We start from the raw sequence: 12485 nt of genomic DNA, 5'->3' as shown, positions 1-12485 counted from the left end.
ATAAGTCAAACCACGTTGAACTCACATATCGATACATGCATACGTGATACATGATAAAGGGAAACGAATTCTTTGTCGAGGAAGTCACTTCAATTCGCAATGAAGTCCTTTTGACGGAGAAGAATGAAATGAGATAGTTGAGTCGTTGAGTGAGATAGCAACTAAACGCCCAAGTGACTGTTGAGTCATGTTGACGGAGAAACTGCTGGAAGAAGCCAAAACTCATTTCCAATTGAATACGACGGTGGAAATCTTCAAAGCCCACGATGATCTGGGGGTCAAAAATGTCCCTTCGTATAGGCACACATTATAGAAAAACATAGAAGGATGCAATACACAACCGCATTGTGAACGTAGGACTACGAAATTGTTGCCGGCGATAATAAACCTTATTGAAATTTATGGATGAAACTCTTTGATACCAATATTTGGTAGCACTGACAAAGCCCGATGAATGATTGCTTACACTCATTGAGGGACGCGAACGATTTGTAAAGCAATGAAAAAGCCAATTTAAGTCAATGATCAAATTAACCCTCAGCATTAACATTTACTGTAGATTGCTCACTATTTAGAGCGACATTGAAATTATTGAGTATTCAAGTAGTTTCAGTAACTCTTAGCAAGATTACCTCGCCAACAACTCCCAAAAAAACTCCATTTTCCAAAGAAATAATTCACAAAATGTTGCTATGCAGTACCTTTCGCGGAATGACAACAGAAATTCCGGGCCGAATTGGTTCTGTGGTGGTGGTGGCGACGACAACAGCAACCGATGCTGACCAAGTTTTTTTATGAAACAAAATCTTTTTTATAAAACAGTCGACATTTTTTGTTCTATTATCTGTAGGGTAAACAGTTCGTTTCTAATTTTTTCAGAAAGTTGGAGGGTTAGATCCTTTTAAGATAAATTCGATGTCACGTTTATGCATATCTACTTGGGTTGCAGCAGTGTAATAGGACGAGGCTGAAATTGTTACTTTTTAGTGGTACTTTCGATTAAATTCTTGAAAAATACGCATACATTATATCACATAAATCCGAGATCTTTAAAGTAGTTCACTTTTCAATTTCTCCTTATTATGCTCACAAAATTAAAAAAAAAATCAATTTACGCCAGTCTTCTTTCGACAGCGCCATTTGTACAACTAAGTTCTACTTGACAGAATCAACAGGCCGTGTTGCTAGGACCATAAACGTGGTTCTTCGTTTTGAAGAAAAAGATTTTCCGATTTATAGAATTTCTCGGAAGCAAAGGTACTCTCATCTTATGTATCTTACTTAACCTTCCTATATTCGCGCATAGGGCTGACATACCGAGCAACAATGAGGTGGCTGAATTAAATGACTGTTAAAACTGAATAAGGTTAAAGAAAAAATATTATCTGGAATTTTTTCACTCAGTTATATCTTATTCTTTGAATAAATACCAATACACCTAAAAATACACAATAGCAATATCACAGAGACGCGCACAGTCTGTGAGTACACAAGTTCGATTTTTCGCGCGAGTACAGGAGTATTAATTGAGGATTGATAACTACATAAATCAAGCTAGATCTAGGTCCACATTTTCTTCAGCATCATACAAGATATACACTTCCCCATAATAAGCCACCATCAGTGGGGAATTTGGTGACTCCGACTAACGGAGCCAAACAAAAAAACACCATCAACACAAACATCAGCATCAGAGTTAAACAGACGGAAAAATACCAGAACAAAAATACCATAAACCATTTTCTCTGATCCAACACGCTATTTCTAACAAGTATGAGAAGAAACAAAAAGATAATCATGTCACTATCCCCAAGCCCCACACTAAAACAACGCACACTTTCACATACGTGTGTGTGTATGCAACGGCGGCACAAAGGTTTTTGGGATCGTTCCGGTGGCATGACTCACAACATGTGTGCTTTGAGACCAAGACCGAATTCTCAGACACACGGCTCTGGAGCCTCAATTTAACTAATCTTCCAGTGGGGGTCTCTCGTTCAGCTGACGTTATAGCTAATTATGAGTTTGCCACATTCGTGTGGCTTGTTTACTGGAAAACGTTTTTCTACTTTGTTGAAACACTGTTTTTCACGACGAGGAAAAAAAAATGCTTCAAGCGTGAAAATCGGATTTTGTTAAGCAGGTCGCACAGTTCCCATTGTGGCTGTTTCGGGTAATTAATCGAATGTTTGTCTTTGATCGAATGCGAACGCTTTGTTGTTTTCATACCACTGGTCATTGTTATGCAAATCTCGATCGATCTCAAGAGAAAAATCAGTGCTCCACATGTTTGGATTAACATGCGCAAAAAAAAATAGTGGTAAAGAGTTGCGTTGCCTTTTCAACGGAACGGTGATTTTATTCTGCCGGATCAACCAGCGGCCATACCGTTTCTTTCCAGCTTTAGAAATAGGGTCAAAGTGCGAAGTAACAGTTAACAGTGATCCACTTTTCATCCTCTCGTTTCAGGTGGCGAAATCCTCTCACAGCGCTACTCCGGTCATGCCCTGTTGGTATCGGTACTGCCTGATTCGGTGACCATAGTGTTGTCCGCGCCAAGCACCCAGTCAATCGAGGCGCGCGTTACGGGGCGCTATCTGGACAACAAATGGCACACGATCCAGTTCGTGTACCAACTTGGTACCCTGTACTGCATCATCGACAAACAGTCGACGACGATCGCCAACCAAACCTACAACAGTCAGTTGATCCTCGACCAGGAAATCAAGAACGAAGCGGCGGTTTTGATACTTGGCAAACAGTACGCGGGTTGTCTGCTGCATGGTCCTGGGTTGGTTTTCAACGCCAGTGCGATGAACGCGGAAGCGGTTGTGTTTGGCCCCTGTCCACTAGCGGCCGGACCATGTACGGATCATGACATACTGGCGGGAATCCCGCCGGACTACTGCTCCCATGATCCTTGTATGCAGCACGGGACTTGTATATCCAGATCCGATGGGTACGAATGTCACTGTACAGCTAGATTTAAGGGAAAAAACTGTGAAATCGACATGGGCTCTCCGTGTTCATCACATCCGTGCCAACATGGGGGTACGTGTCAAGAGGACAACAAGGGCGATTATAAGTGCACATGTGCTCCTGGTTTCACCGGTACACATTGTGACACTGAACTCAGCGTTCATCCACTGTGCGAGAAGAATCCATGCGCTAACAATGGGACCTGCCGGGTTCCACCTGGGGCGACCACATTCGAATGTGTTTGTTTGAAGGGATTCATCGGTACCAAGTGTGAGATCAACTGGGACGATTGTAAACCGAACCTCTGTCTTAACGGTGGGAGATGCGTCGATGGAGTGGACGCGTTTAGTTGCGATTGCAGAGGCACCGGTTACGGAGGAACCCTCTGCCAAAACAATATCGACGAATGTCTCATCAATCCTTGTTTGAATGGTGGCACCTGTTTCGACACCTACGGATCATATTTGTGTGAATGCCCCACTGGGTTCACCGGTGCTAACTGTCAGCTGAGTATCAACGAGTGTAAATCTCAACCCTGTCAACACGGGGGAACCTGCATCGACACTCAGGAGGGTTTCGAGTGTCGCTGTGTGCCAGGATTTTCGGGATCGCTTTGCGAACTAGAACCAGGATGCAGTCAATGCCCTGTTGACTCAGACTGCATCGCCGGACGATGTGTTTGTAAACCGGGAACTACAGGTAATTTGGCGCCCACGTAAGGCCGCAACCCACATCAACCACGTACACCAAGCTTAGTGAAAACCTTTTCCAGCACTAACCGAACAATCTGGCGAATCATAAAAACCCCTCACCATGTAACAATTAACATTACCATCCATCTTAACAACGACTAAGCGCTAAAAATCAAAATTTGACCCTCCCAATTCCGAATTCCGTTCGTTCTCCGTAGGCATGGTAGGCGACTGCACAGTGCAGCAAGCCGCCGGCACAAATGTCTCCATGCAGGGTGCGCTCATTCCGACCACTCACAAAACGGCACAGTCCAATGCTTGCTCAAGCCATTGCCATAATGGCGCCAGTTGCATGTTCACCAGTGCTGGCACCAATAGCTCAGCTTCGGATTCTGATAGTAGTTTCACATGTATTTGTTCTAGCGAGTTCACAGGTTGGCAATAACAAGTTTAATCGTGAAGCGGACAATCGGGAAGTCTACACAACTGGATTTCTCTACTGTCTGCCCCAATTTGGAATTAACCAATTTACTAATGTTGGCCATAGTTTGGAACAATTCTAATGTAGCTTTTTTTTCGTCGACCACAGGATCCCGTTGCGAGTCGCCTGTTGCGTTGCCCTATTCCGATGAGTGCAATTGCCACAACGGAGGTAGCTGTACTCCCAACAGCTCGAAGTGTATTTGTCCCCAAGGGTTCGAAGGACCGCGCTGTGAGTTGAGTACGACTTGTACGGCGGCAAATTGCCTGGAACCGTATCGTTGCATCGGCGGCAAGTGTAGGTGTCCGGACAATATGAACTGTGATAATGTGTGTGCTTCGTCGCCTTGTCTCCACAATGGTTCCTGCTATCCACAAGGGCAGGATTATATCTGCAAGTGTCCGTCCGGTTTCGAGGGCAAACGGTGCGAGAATGATATCGACGAGTGTAAAACGAAAGAAAAGATCTGTGTGAATGGCATTTGCCAGAATACGCTCGGCTCGTTCCGTTGCTTCTGTACACCCGGCTACACGGGGTTGAATTGTGATCTGGATGTGGATGAGTGTCTCAGTCATCCGTGCAAAAATAACGCTCAGTGTGTGAATAAGGAAAATGATTTCGAGTGTATGTGTCCACCGGGGTACAGCGGGAAGGACTGCAGTACCGATATCGACGAGTGTGAGAGCAATCCCTGCTCGAAGGGGTCTACCTGTATAGACAGGGTGGCCAATTTCACCTGCATGTGCATCCCGGGAATGACGGGAAGGTTGTGCGAAATCGACATCGATGATTGTGAGGTAAGTGAGGCTATAACAACGCGTTGTTATTGAACCTTTAACTGTTGCTCCGTATTCTCATGACTTTGTACCTTGCGATTTTTATTATTTCTTCTATTCGAGAGAGACCCAAGGTGAATCATTATAGTTCGGACAATGAGGTGAATTTTAATGAAATCATACACAAAAAAAACTTGGTAGGCATGAAAATAGGTCGTAAACTTTATATGATACTAGGCTATGATATCGATTACCGTATATTTAATAACGATTAGGGAGACCCTACGCAGAATTTTTTTTTCTGATAATTTTTGCTTGCATTTGTTTTCTTAAATTTGGCCTCAGAAATATATGCAAACTCAAAGTTACACCCTTCTACACCCCCCTACATTCTTAATAGCTATTTTATTATTTTTGCACAAACAATATCCTAATAATTTAACCGTCGTTCGTTTTTCAAACAAAAATGTTGTCCTAACAGCGTTTTTCGATATTTGATTTCGTTGGAAAGTTACAACCGAAAGTATGAGGTCAAGGGATTTATTATTGCTGTACGAATTTTTAAACACATTTTTCTCGAAACCATGTTTTTAGGGCTGGTGGTATCGATATCTCATGATCTATTCGACCGATTTTGCTGATTTGTTTTCAGCATGTAAAAATAAATTATCTAAGGCATTAAATACCCGTTCTTTGATCTCAGTTTTTATTTTTATTTTTGTGAGCTTTTGAACAGCAATTTTTTATGAAAAAAAACTCATTTTTAACAAAAATAACCGCCATTTTGGTAATTTTTCGAATTTTCAAAAATCCCCATGTAACCCTTTAGGTATTTTCAAAATATTGCTCGAAATTCTTTCTGCGGTACCCCGTTGCTTAAGAACCGATACCACCTACAAGGTACTGATTTTGAGACAACATCTACGCATCCAACTGTCAACAGCGAGATAATCATTATTCGTGCACTCGAAAAAAAGAAACATCTTCAAATATACCTTAAACAATGACCAAATACCTGAACATTTAACTTTATTCCTAACATCCGAAAAAATTAAGAAAATTCATTAGTTTTCGACCTTCCAGACAGGGGTCCCTTAAAACTTTATTGAATGAGCACAATGAATTATTGAAATTCTGCAAACCACACATGCTCGGATTGCAAGACTAGAGTGCACAGATTAAGATCCAATGCGCATGTGATTGAAGTCATTGTCGGAATCATGGTAGGCGACTGCACAGTCACGCGTGAAATTGTGATTCGAAGATTGCATTAGTTCATTATCGACCGTTCATACGACGGTCTCCATCTTCTTTTACAATTGTTCTAACATTCCTAACGTTCACCGTCTTAACGTAGTATTATTTGCGTCATTTCTATTAGTACTTAGTTGAAATTTCTATGTCAAGAAATACTGTTGGGTTCTAAGTGACAAGCTCCTCAATATATGTAAGGGGCTGTCCACATACCACGTGAACAGAAAAAGCACGATTTTATACTCCCCCCTCTCCCTCCGTGAACAAGCGTGGACATTTTCATATCCCTCCTTCTGTTGTCCACGTGGACATTTTTCCTTTTTTTATTAGAATAATTGAGGAAATAACTGACTTGCGCAAACATTGAATTTAAATACCATTTAAGTTTATTTCAAATTTTACTAGCTGTACCCGCCACGCTTTGCTGTGGCACATTGAGATTTAATGCGAAATGAGTAGCAAAACAAAGCATATGTTTCACATGAGTTTAATTTTGAAATACTTGTAATACTTTGTTTTTCTATTATCTGTGAATTTTCTATGAATCTGTAAATTATCTATCTAGTATGCTAACACGGAAACGTGCAATATACAGTTGAACAATCCACATCCGAATCTACATCACACAATTCCAAAGATTGATTCTGAGCAATGCTAATCGAATAAAAAAATGGATTTAAAATCATTATCAGATACAATTTTAGTTCATAATTTTTTCAACACCTGCAAAAAAGTGTGTCGCTACCACATAGAATAAGTATTCAGTACTAGAAAGTTGATTTACGTTCACAGCTTTACTTCAGAAGTGTGCTTATTTCATTTGAAAATTGAAAAACTTCTTGAGGAATTGGCATCAGCAACAAGGATCCTTGAAGTGGATTTTATATTATGTTTTCGAGTTAATGAAGCGCACAAAAACAAACAGAACAATTTTGTGTGCATAGATTTTTTTTTATCAATTAAAAATAATTTCAAGAAAAGAAAAGATGAAGTAGAGAGCATGCACTAATATCTTTAGATCTTCATTTGACAAAGGATTGAGGAGTAAAGGGTCGATATTTTTAAGCGATTTCGAAACGCCTGTAGTTGCGATATAAATAATGACATGAGGACATTACGTAATACAGCATTTTCAAACTACAAATTTCTGGTTCACGGATATGGTACTTCTATATTTTAGTTTAATGAGTATATGAGTTGTAAACAAAAGACATTGCAAAAAAAGATAGAACGTTTTTGGTTTGCTTTCAAAGTTTCTATAAATTTCAAAAATACATTCCCAATAACAATCCAATCAACATGGTTATTTCACTTCCATTTGATTCCTAGAAAGTTTCAGTAGAACTATTTACTACAGAGGTATTCTCTATCGAATTTTGAATCAAGAATATTTCATGGAGTAATGAACGCACTGCAAATCGATGGTCAGATCTGCCCACTGCAAACTTGAAAATATTCTAAACAAGGTCCAGTTGTTGCTTTGACGAATGCATTATTTTATAACAGGGTTACAACGTTTCAAAAATCACTAAAAATTTTCGATGTCGCGTTTTGCGCCTCTATTTTTTGTTGAGTGTAGGTTTGCCCACTCCGGAGTACGATCAGTCACAGGAAATATCGGTTCAATTACACACTCGATTCACTTTAAGTCGTCAGCGCAATACGAAACCTTTTCCGCAATGGTTCCGGGAACTTTCAGAGGGTACTAATAGCGTATTAGAAATATTTTCAATGTTTTTTTTTATTTTTCAACTGCTTATTGATTATTCTTCATTGAGTGTCTGGATGGATTTCAAAATTCTCGCGGGGAAAAACTACTATCCCTATTCTGTATTTCGATCGATTCGAAATATTTTGATCGACTCGATAAAATTCCATTCGGTGTTCCGTTCAAGTTGTTTGGGCAAGAAAATAGGGAATACAAAATTATAACTCGAACGAAATAATGGTTTCGAATGGAATGCAAATCCGGCGGAATGCAGAATCGGGGTATACATCAGAATACTCACGACTCATTGATTTTTTACTAACCTTGCCCGAAAAGCTATTTGTATTGCTCTTTAGTTTTCCTCCGCCTCAATCCTTATCAAAACACACTTATAAAATTCGAACAGTTACTAAAGAACAATTCAACGCTTAATTAATCAACCGCATTCATTTAAATTAGTGCAAGATAACAAGAAGGATAACAGTGGGGTGGAAAGAAAAGAATTATAGAATGGTTGGAGAGCTTCAATTTGGTTGATAAAAACAATCCAGTTTATCATGCATTTTTGGAAATTTTATCAAAACCCATAGAAACACAAAAATTATGGTTTCATTTTTACCTCTAAATTTCCATTTCATTAATTTCAATGTTTTACAACTGCATTCTACGCAAAATTTTCTTATCTTTCAAATGAGTAGCATAATTATTCTAAGTAGCGTACTTTCTAAATTAGAGTCAGTTCAAGACATAAAATTCGACTCAAGAAAAGTTCAACAACTCTAGTTGATAGGTCATAGTCATAGGAAATAGCTTGCTCATTCACAGTTTACGTGAGATATTTTTATAATACAGATTTCACTGAAGAAGATCAATGATATGAGAAAATATATATGAATGTTTGACTGGGCAGCACTCTCAGGCGGCTCAATCCGTTTTTTGATAAATACGAAGAGTATTGAAATTCTTGTTGTATTTGAAAAAAAAAATCATCCTGTCCACGTGGACTCGATCTACACCCCCTCCCCCCTCTCCGTGGATAAGCGTGGACATTGTCTTGCCCCCTGCCCTCCCTTAAGTTGTCCACGTGGTATGTGGACAGCCCCTAACCACAATGCAATCAAAAGAAATTCTTATGACGAAATATCTCACGGCCGCTCTGAAGAGAGAACATTGAGCTTCGTGTTCCATTTCTGTAAAGTGGAAATGGTAATAGATTTTCGTGGGACTAGCGGCCCAATTCTATGTTTTAATAAGTTTACCGCAAAGTCATTGGAATAGCTTTGCTGTTGCACTCAGACTCTCGCAACAACGCAGACGCACACACTCTCTCACACAAAAAACGCATCGCAGCTGCTCACTCTCTCACTATGTTTGTGTTTACGTCAAGAATACGAACATTTACGACCGTTTACGACTGTTCACGACGACCGCGCTTTATTTTTTAGCGATTTTATTTATAGTAAGAAGAACACGCTTTGAAAACAAAAACTGTAAATGTAAATTAACTCTACTGTATCGAATATGTGTTCTATGTAACACAGTAACACACTCTCTGCCAGTGGGGGAAAATTTTGAACCATGGTGATGCTGATAATGATTTTATTGTTTATTGTTTATTGTTTACAATTCACTCATCGGACTTCAAGGTCTACATGAATACTACACATAAACTACATTTGAAATTCGATCACGAAAAATTTTACAACTCACATTGAAATCAAATGATACTGACTCGTGCTGAGCGTAATCTGTTCGGTGTGGTGGAAATTTAAGGAAACTCCGCTATTTGAGTAGTCGTGATACGACGTTAATATTAATTTGAGCGAGAATCCATGGAGCATCTATCTCACCAAGGAAAAGTTTCTTCTCCAGTGCATCCATCCCCAGCAGACGGCATCGGCTCTCGTAAAATGGGACCTCGTTTGGATTTTGCCAAGGCAGAAATCTCAATGCGTACATCAGAAACTTCGATTCTATTCTCCCAATCCTTTCGATCCATACCCTGCGGAACTAAACTAAAATATAAAGATCTTAAACAATATGGTTCACGAAATTCGGCGGATATCTGGAAGATGAACCCCAAGTTTCGATTGCCCTTGTTGATGTTGAAATTCTAATCAAATCAACATGACTACCACTACAAAACGGTGAAACGGTGAATATTTTCTTTCAATGCCCCATCAATATGGGTATCAAATGAAAGTGCTATTAGAACGTAGTAGGCCATGAAAAGTCCAAATCCAATATGGCCGCGGTCCCCAAATAACCAATTACTTTTTTAAATGGTTTCATTCAGCTAGACCTGTTTGTATGTATATTTGAATGTCTGTGGGGTAGGTACCATGTATTTTTGCAATCCCCTCAATGTTGGTACTAAATGAAATGGTTTTACTAATAGAATACAGTACATCATAAAAATATTTCGAGGAAATTAGGTAAGAAATAAAAAAAAAAAAAAAAAGTTCAATGATTTTGTTATAAAGAAATGTGCTAATGATACAAATAATGTGTTAAAAACTAGAAAATAAAATAAGTAAAAAAAATCTCTTTTGAGTTAAACGGTTTCTTTGCGATTAAACGTAATAATAATACAGACAATGTACTAAAGGCTAGGAAATAATTAGGCAAGTAACAGTTAGCAGTTACCATACCATACTAAAATGAAAACGTGGCACGATGGATTTCCATTATCCGCATTTAATGTTTCCATCATGTGCCCCGCGATTTTATTTGAGTCTCATCAATGTCCTTGATAAATGAAGGAAGGGGTATGGGAACTGCTAACTGTTACTTGCCTAATTATTTTCTAGCTTTTAGTACATTATCTTTATTATTATTATGTTTAATCACAAATAAACCGTTTAACTTGAAATTATTTTTTTACTTATTTTTTTCATGTTTTAAATAGCTTCCGGCATCTAGAATGATAGAATCTGATTAAGTTTTAAGAACCACTTAGCTAGGCTTTTCCAACCATCTGAGTTGGTTTATTGAACGAATGCTTCAGTCCGTCTTTTTCCGTCAGTTCGGAAGCCAATTTCCTGATTTCCGTCATAGACCTCCTCTAGAAACTCCTCTCTAGGTCGAGTTGATATTTACAACGATTCTGTCACTTCCATTTTAATTTTCTTGTTCCTGCTGCTGACTGAAAACTGTCGGAAGTAATCCTTGCTGTGATAAAAAAAATTGAATTTTTTGATGTGCCGTATGAGTGTTGCGCTTGGAATGTAGGAATTCAACGCAGCTGTGTTCACGGGGGACCCTCCCTTAACAGCCTTTACAGCCTCTTCCATCCGCTGGTTCGTCCATAACTTCCTGTTGCTCTTGCAACCGTTGTTACTAAATGTTCGCCTTTCCCTTCAGTGGAGTGTTCGTGCTACCCGACTTGATTAGTATTTTTCAACATCCATATTCCTGAAGTAAAAATGAGAAAACTTACCGCTGATTCGATGAAATGGAAGTATGGAAGAATGGTAGTAAAATACTCACGTATCGAAAAATACCTAAAAAAAATTACCTGTTAACAATAAGGACCTGATTTTATGCAGACGAAAATTGACATCGAACTGTTATTTGCAGATCAATTTTATGTTTTTATTTACAATTTGACAGAAGACCAACTAGGTATACACAGTAAGTGTCAAAAGTATCGATACACTGTATTGCATGTTTGTACATCATTCAAATCTATATAAATGAAAATGGAAGGTCAAATGTGTTTGTAAGCGCAAAACCCGAGGAAAGAATGGTCTGATTTGAGCCGCATTTTTTTTGTTGTATTCGTCTCTTCCCGTAGATAAATACCGTTTTGTCTCAAATTTCCGAACACTTAAACTTTGACGGCCATTAAACATTGTCTCATTACTCAAAATGGTACTTTTTCGCGAAATTAATGTGGTTTTTGGATACAATAGAGCCTTTTCTTTCATTTGGCCGAATTCATATTCATTGTGAAAAACTAAAAATATGTTTAATTACATTTGTCTCAAATTCCGAACACCCAAAATCCATTTTTTTTAAATCGTAACTTTTGAGCTACTAGACCGATTCAGATGATCGTAATATCAAATCAAAGCGAATTAGCTATTCTTCTTTGGAAAAATATAACACTCCCAAAAACTTGGTTTTTTTGCTTAGAAACTTGATTCAAACTCCGAATTTGCTAACATAAACATTTTATCGCTGGTTTTGACAGTCACTTTTTTGCAAATACTTATTATTATAAATTTTGGGCAATATCGATGCTTGTGATTAATGTTAAAATGAAGCTTATACCACAAAGAATGTCAGGGTTTCTATTATTCAATTATTTAAAAATTTTAAGTTCAGTAAATTTACATTTAAAAATGAAGTGTTCGGGATTTTAGACAAAACGGTATAGCGGAGAAAAAAATCGGAAAATTTCCGTAAAACTGTGAAGGAAGGTCGAAAAATTCGGAAAATTGAATTCTCATATGTTCTAAAATTGCATCATGATAAGTGTTCTTAGTTCATTCGATGTTTGTGCTACCGAAATTGATCTTTGTTTGAAAGTGGGAATTGATTTTCAGGTTGAACGCGTGTTTCGACGTATTTTAAGCATTTTATTTTTTTTT

At 38.5% G+C, this 12485-nt stretch overlaps 1 protein-coding gene across 5 annotated transcripts in view; it reads left to right on the top strand.

Annotated features, from left to right (window-relative positions):
* LOC129775069 (protein crumbs) overlaps positions 1-12485 on the top strand; it is a 128877-nt gene that overhangs the window by 76406 nt on the left and 39986 nt on the right. For all 5 annotated transcript variants that reach the window (XM_055779294.1, XM_055779293.1, XM_055779291.1 and 2 more), the window contains exons 3-4: positions 2470-3678; positions 4261-4949. In XM_055779294.1, coding sequence (XP_055635269.1) covers positions 2470-3678; positions 4261-4949 — 1898 coding nt within the window. The remainder of the gene's footprint in view (positions 1-2469; positions 3679-4260; positions 4950-12485) is intronic.

The sequence above is a fragment of the Toxorhynchites rutilus genome, chromosome 3 (assembly GCF_029784135.1).
Source record: "Toxorhynchites rutilus septentrionalis strain SRP chromosome 3, ASM2978413v1, whole genome shotgun sequence".
In the NCBI taxonomy this organism is placed as follows: Eukaryota; Metazoa; Arthropoda; class Insecta; order Diptera; family Culicidae; genus Toxorhynchites; species Toxorhynchites rutilus.
The sequence above is the reverse complement of the archived record's forward strand: the minus strand, read 5'-3'. Positions and strand labels throughout refer to the sequence as shown.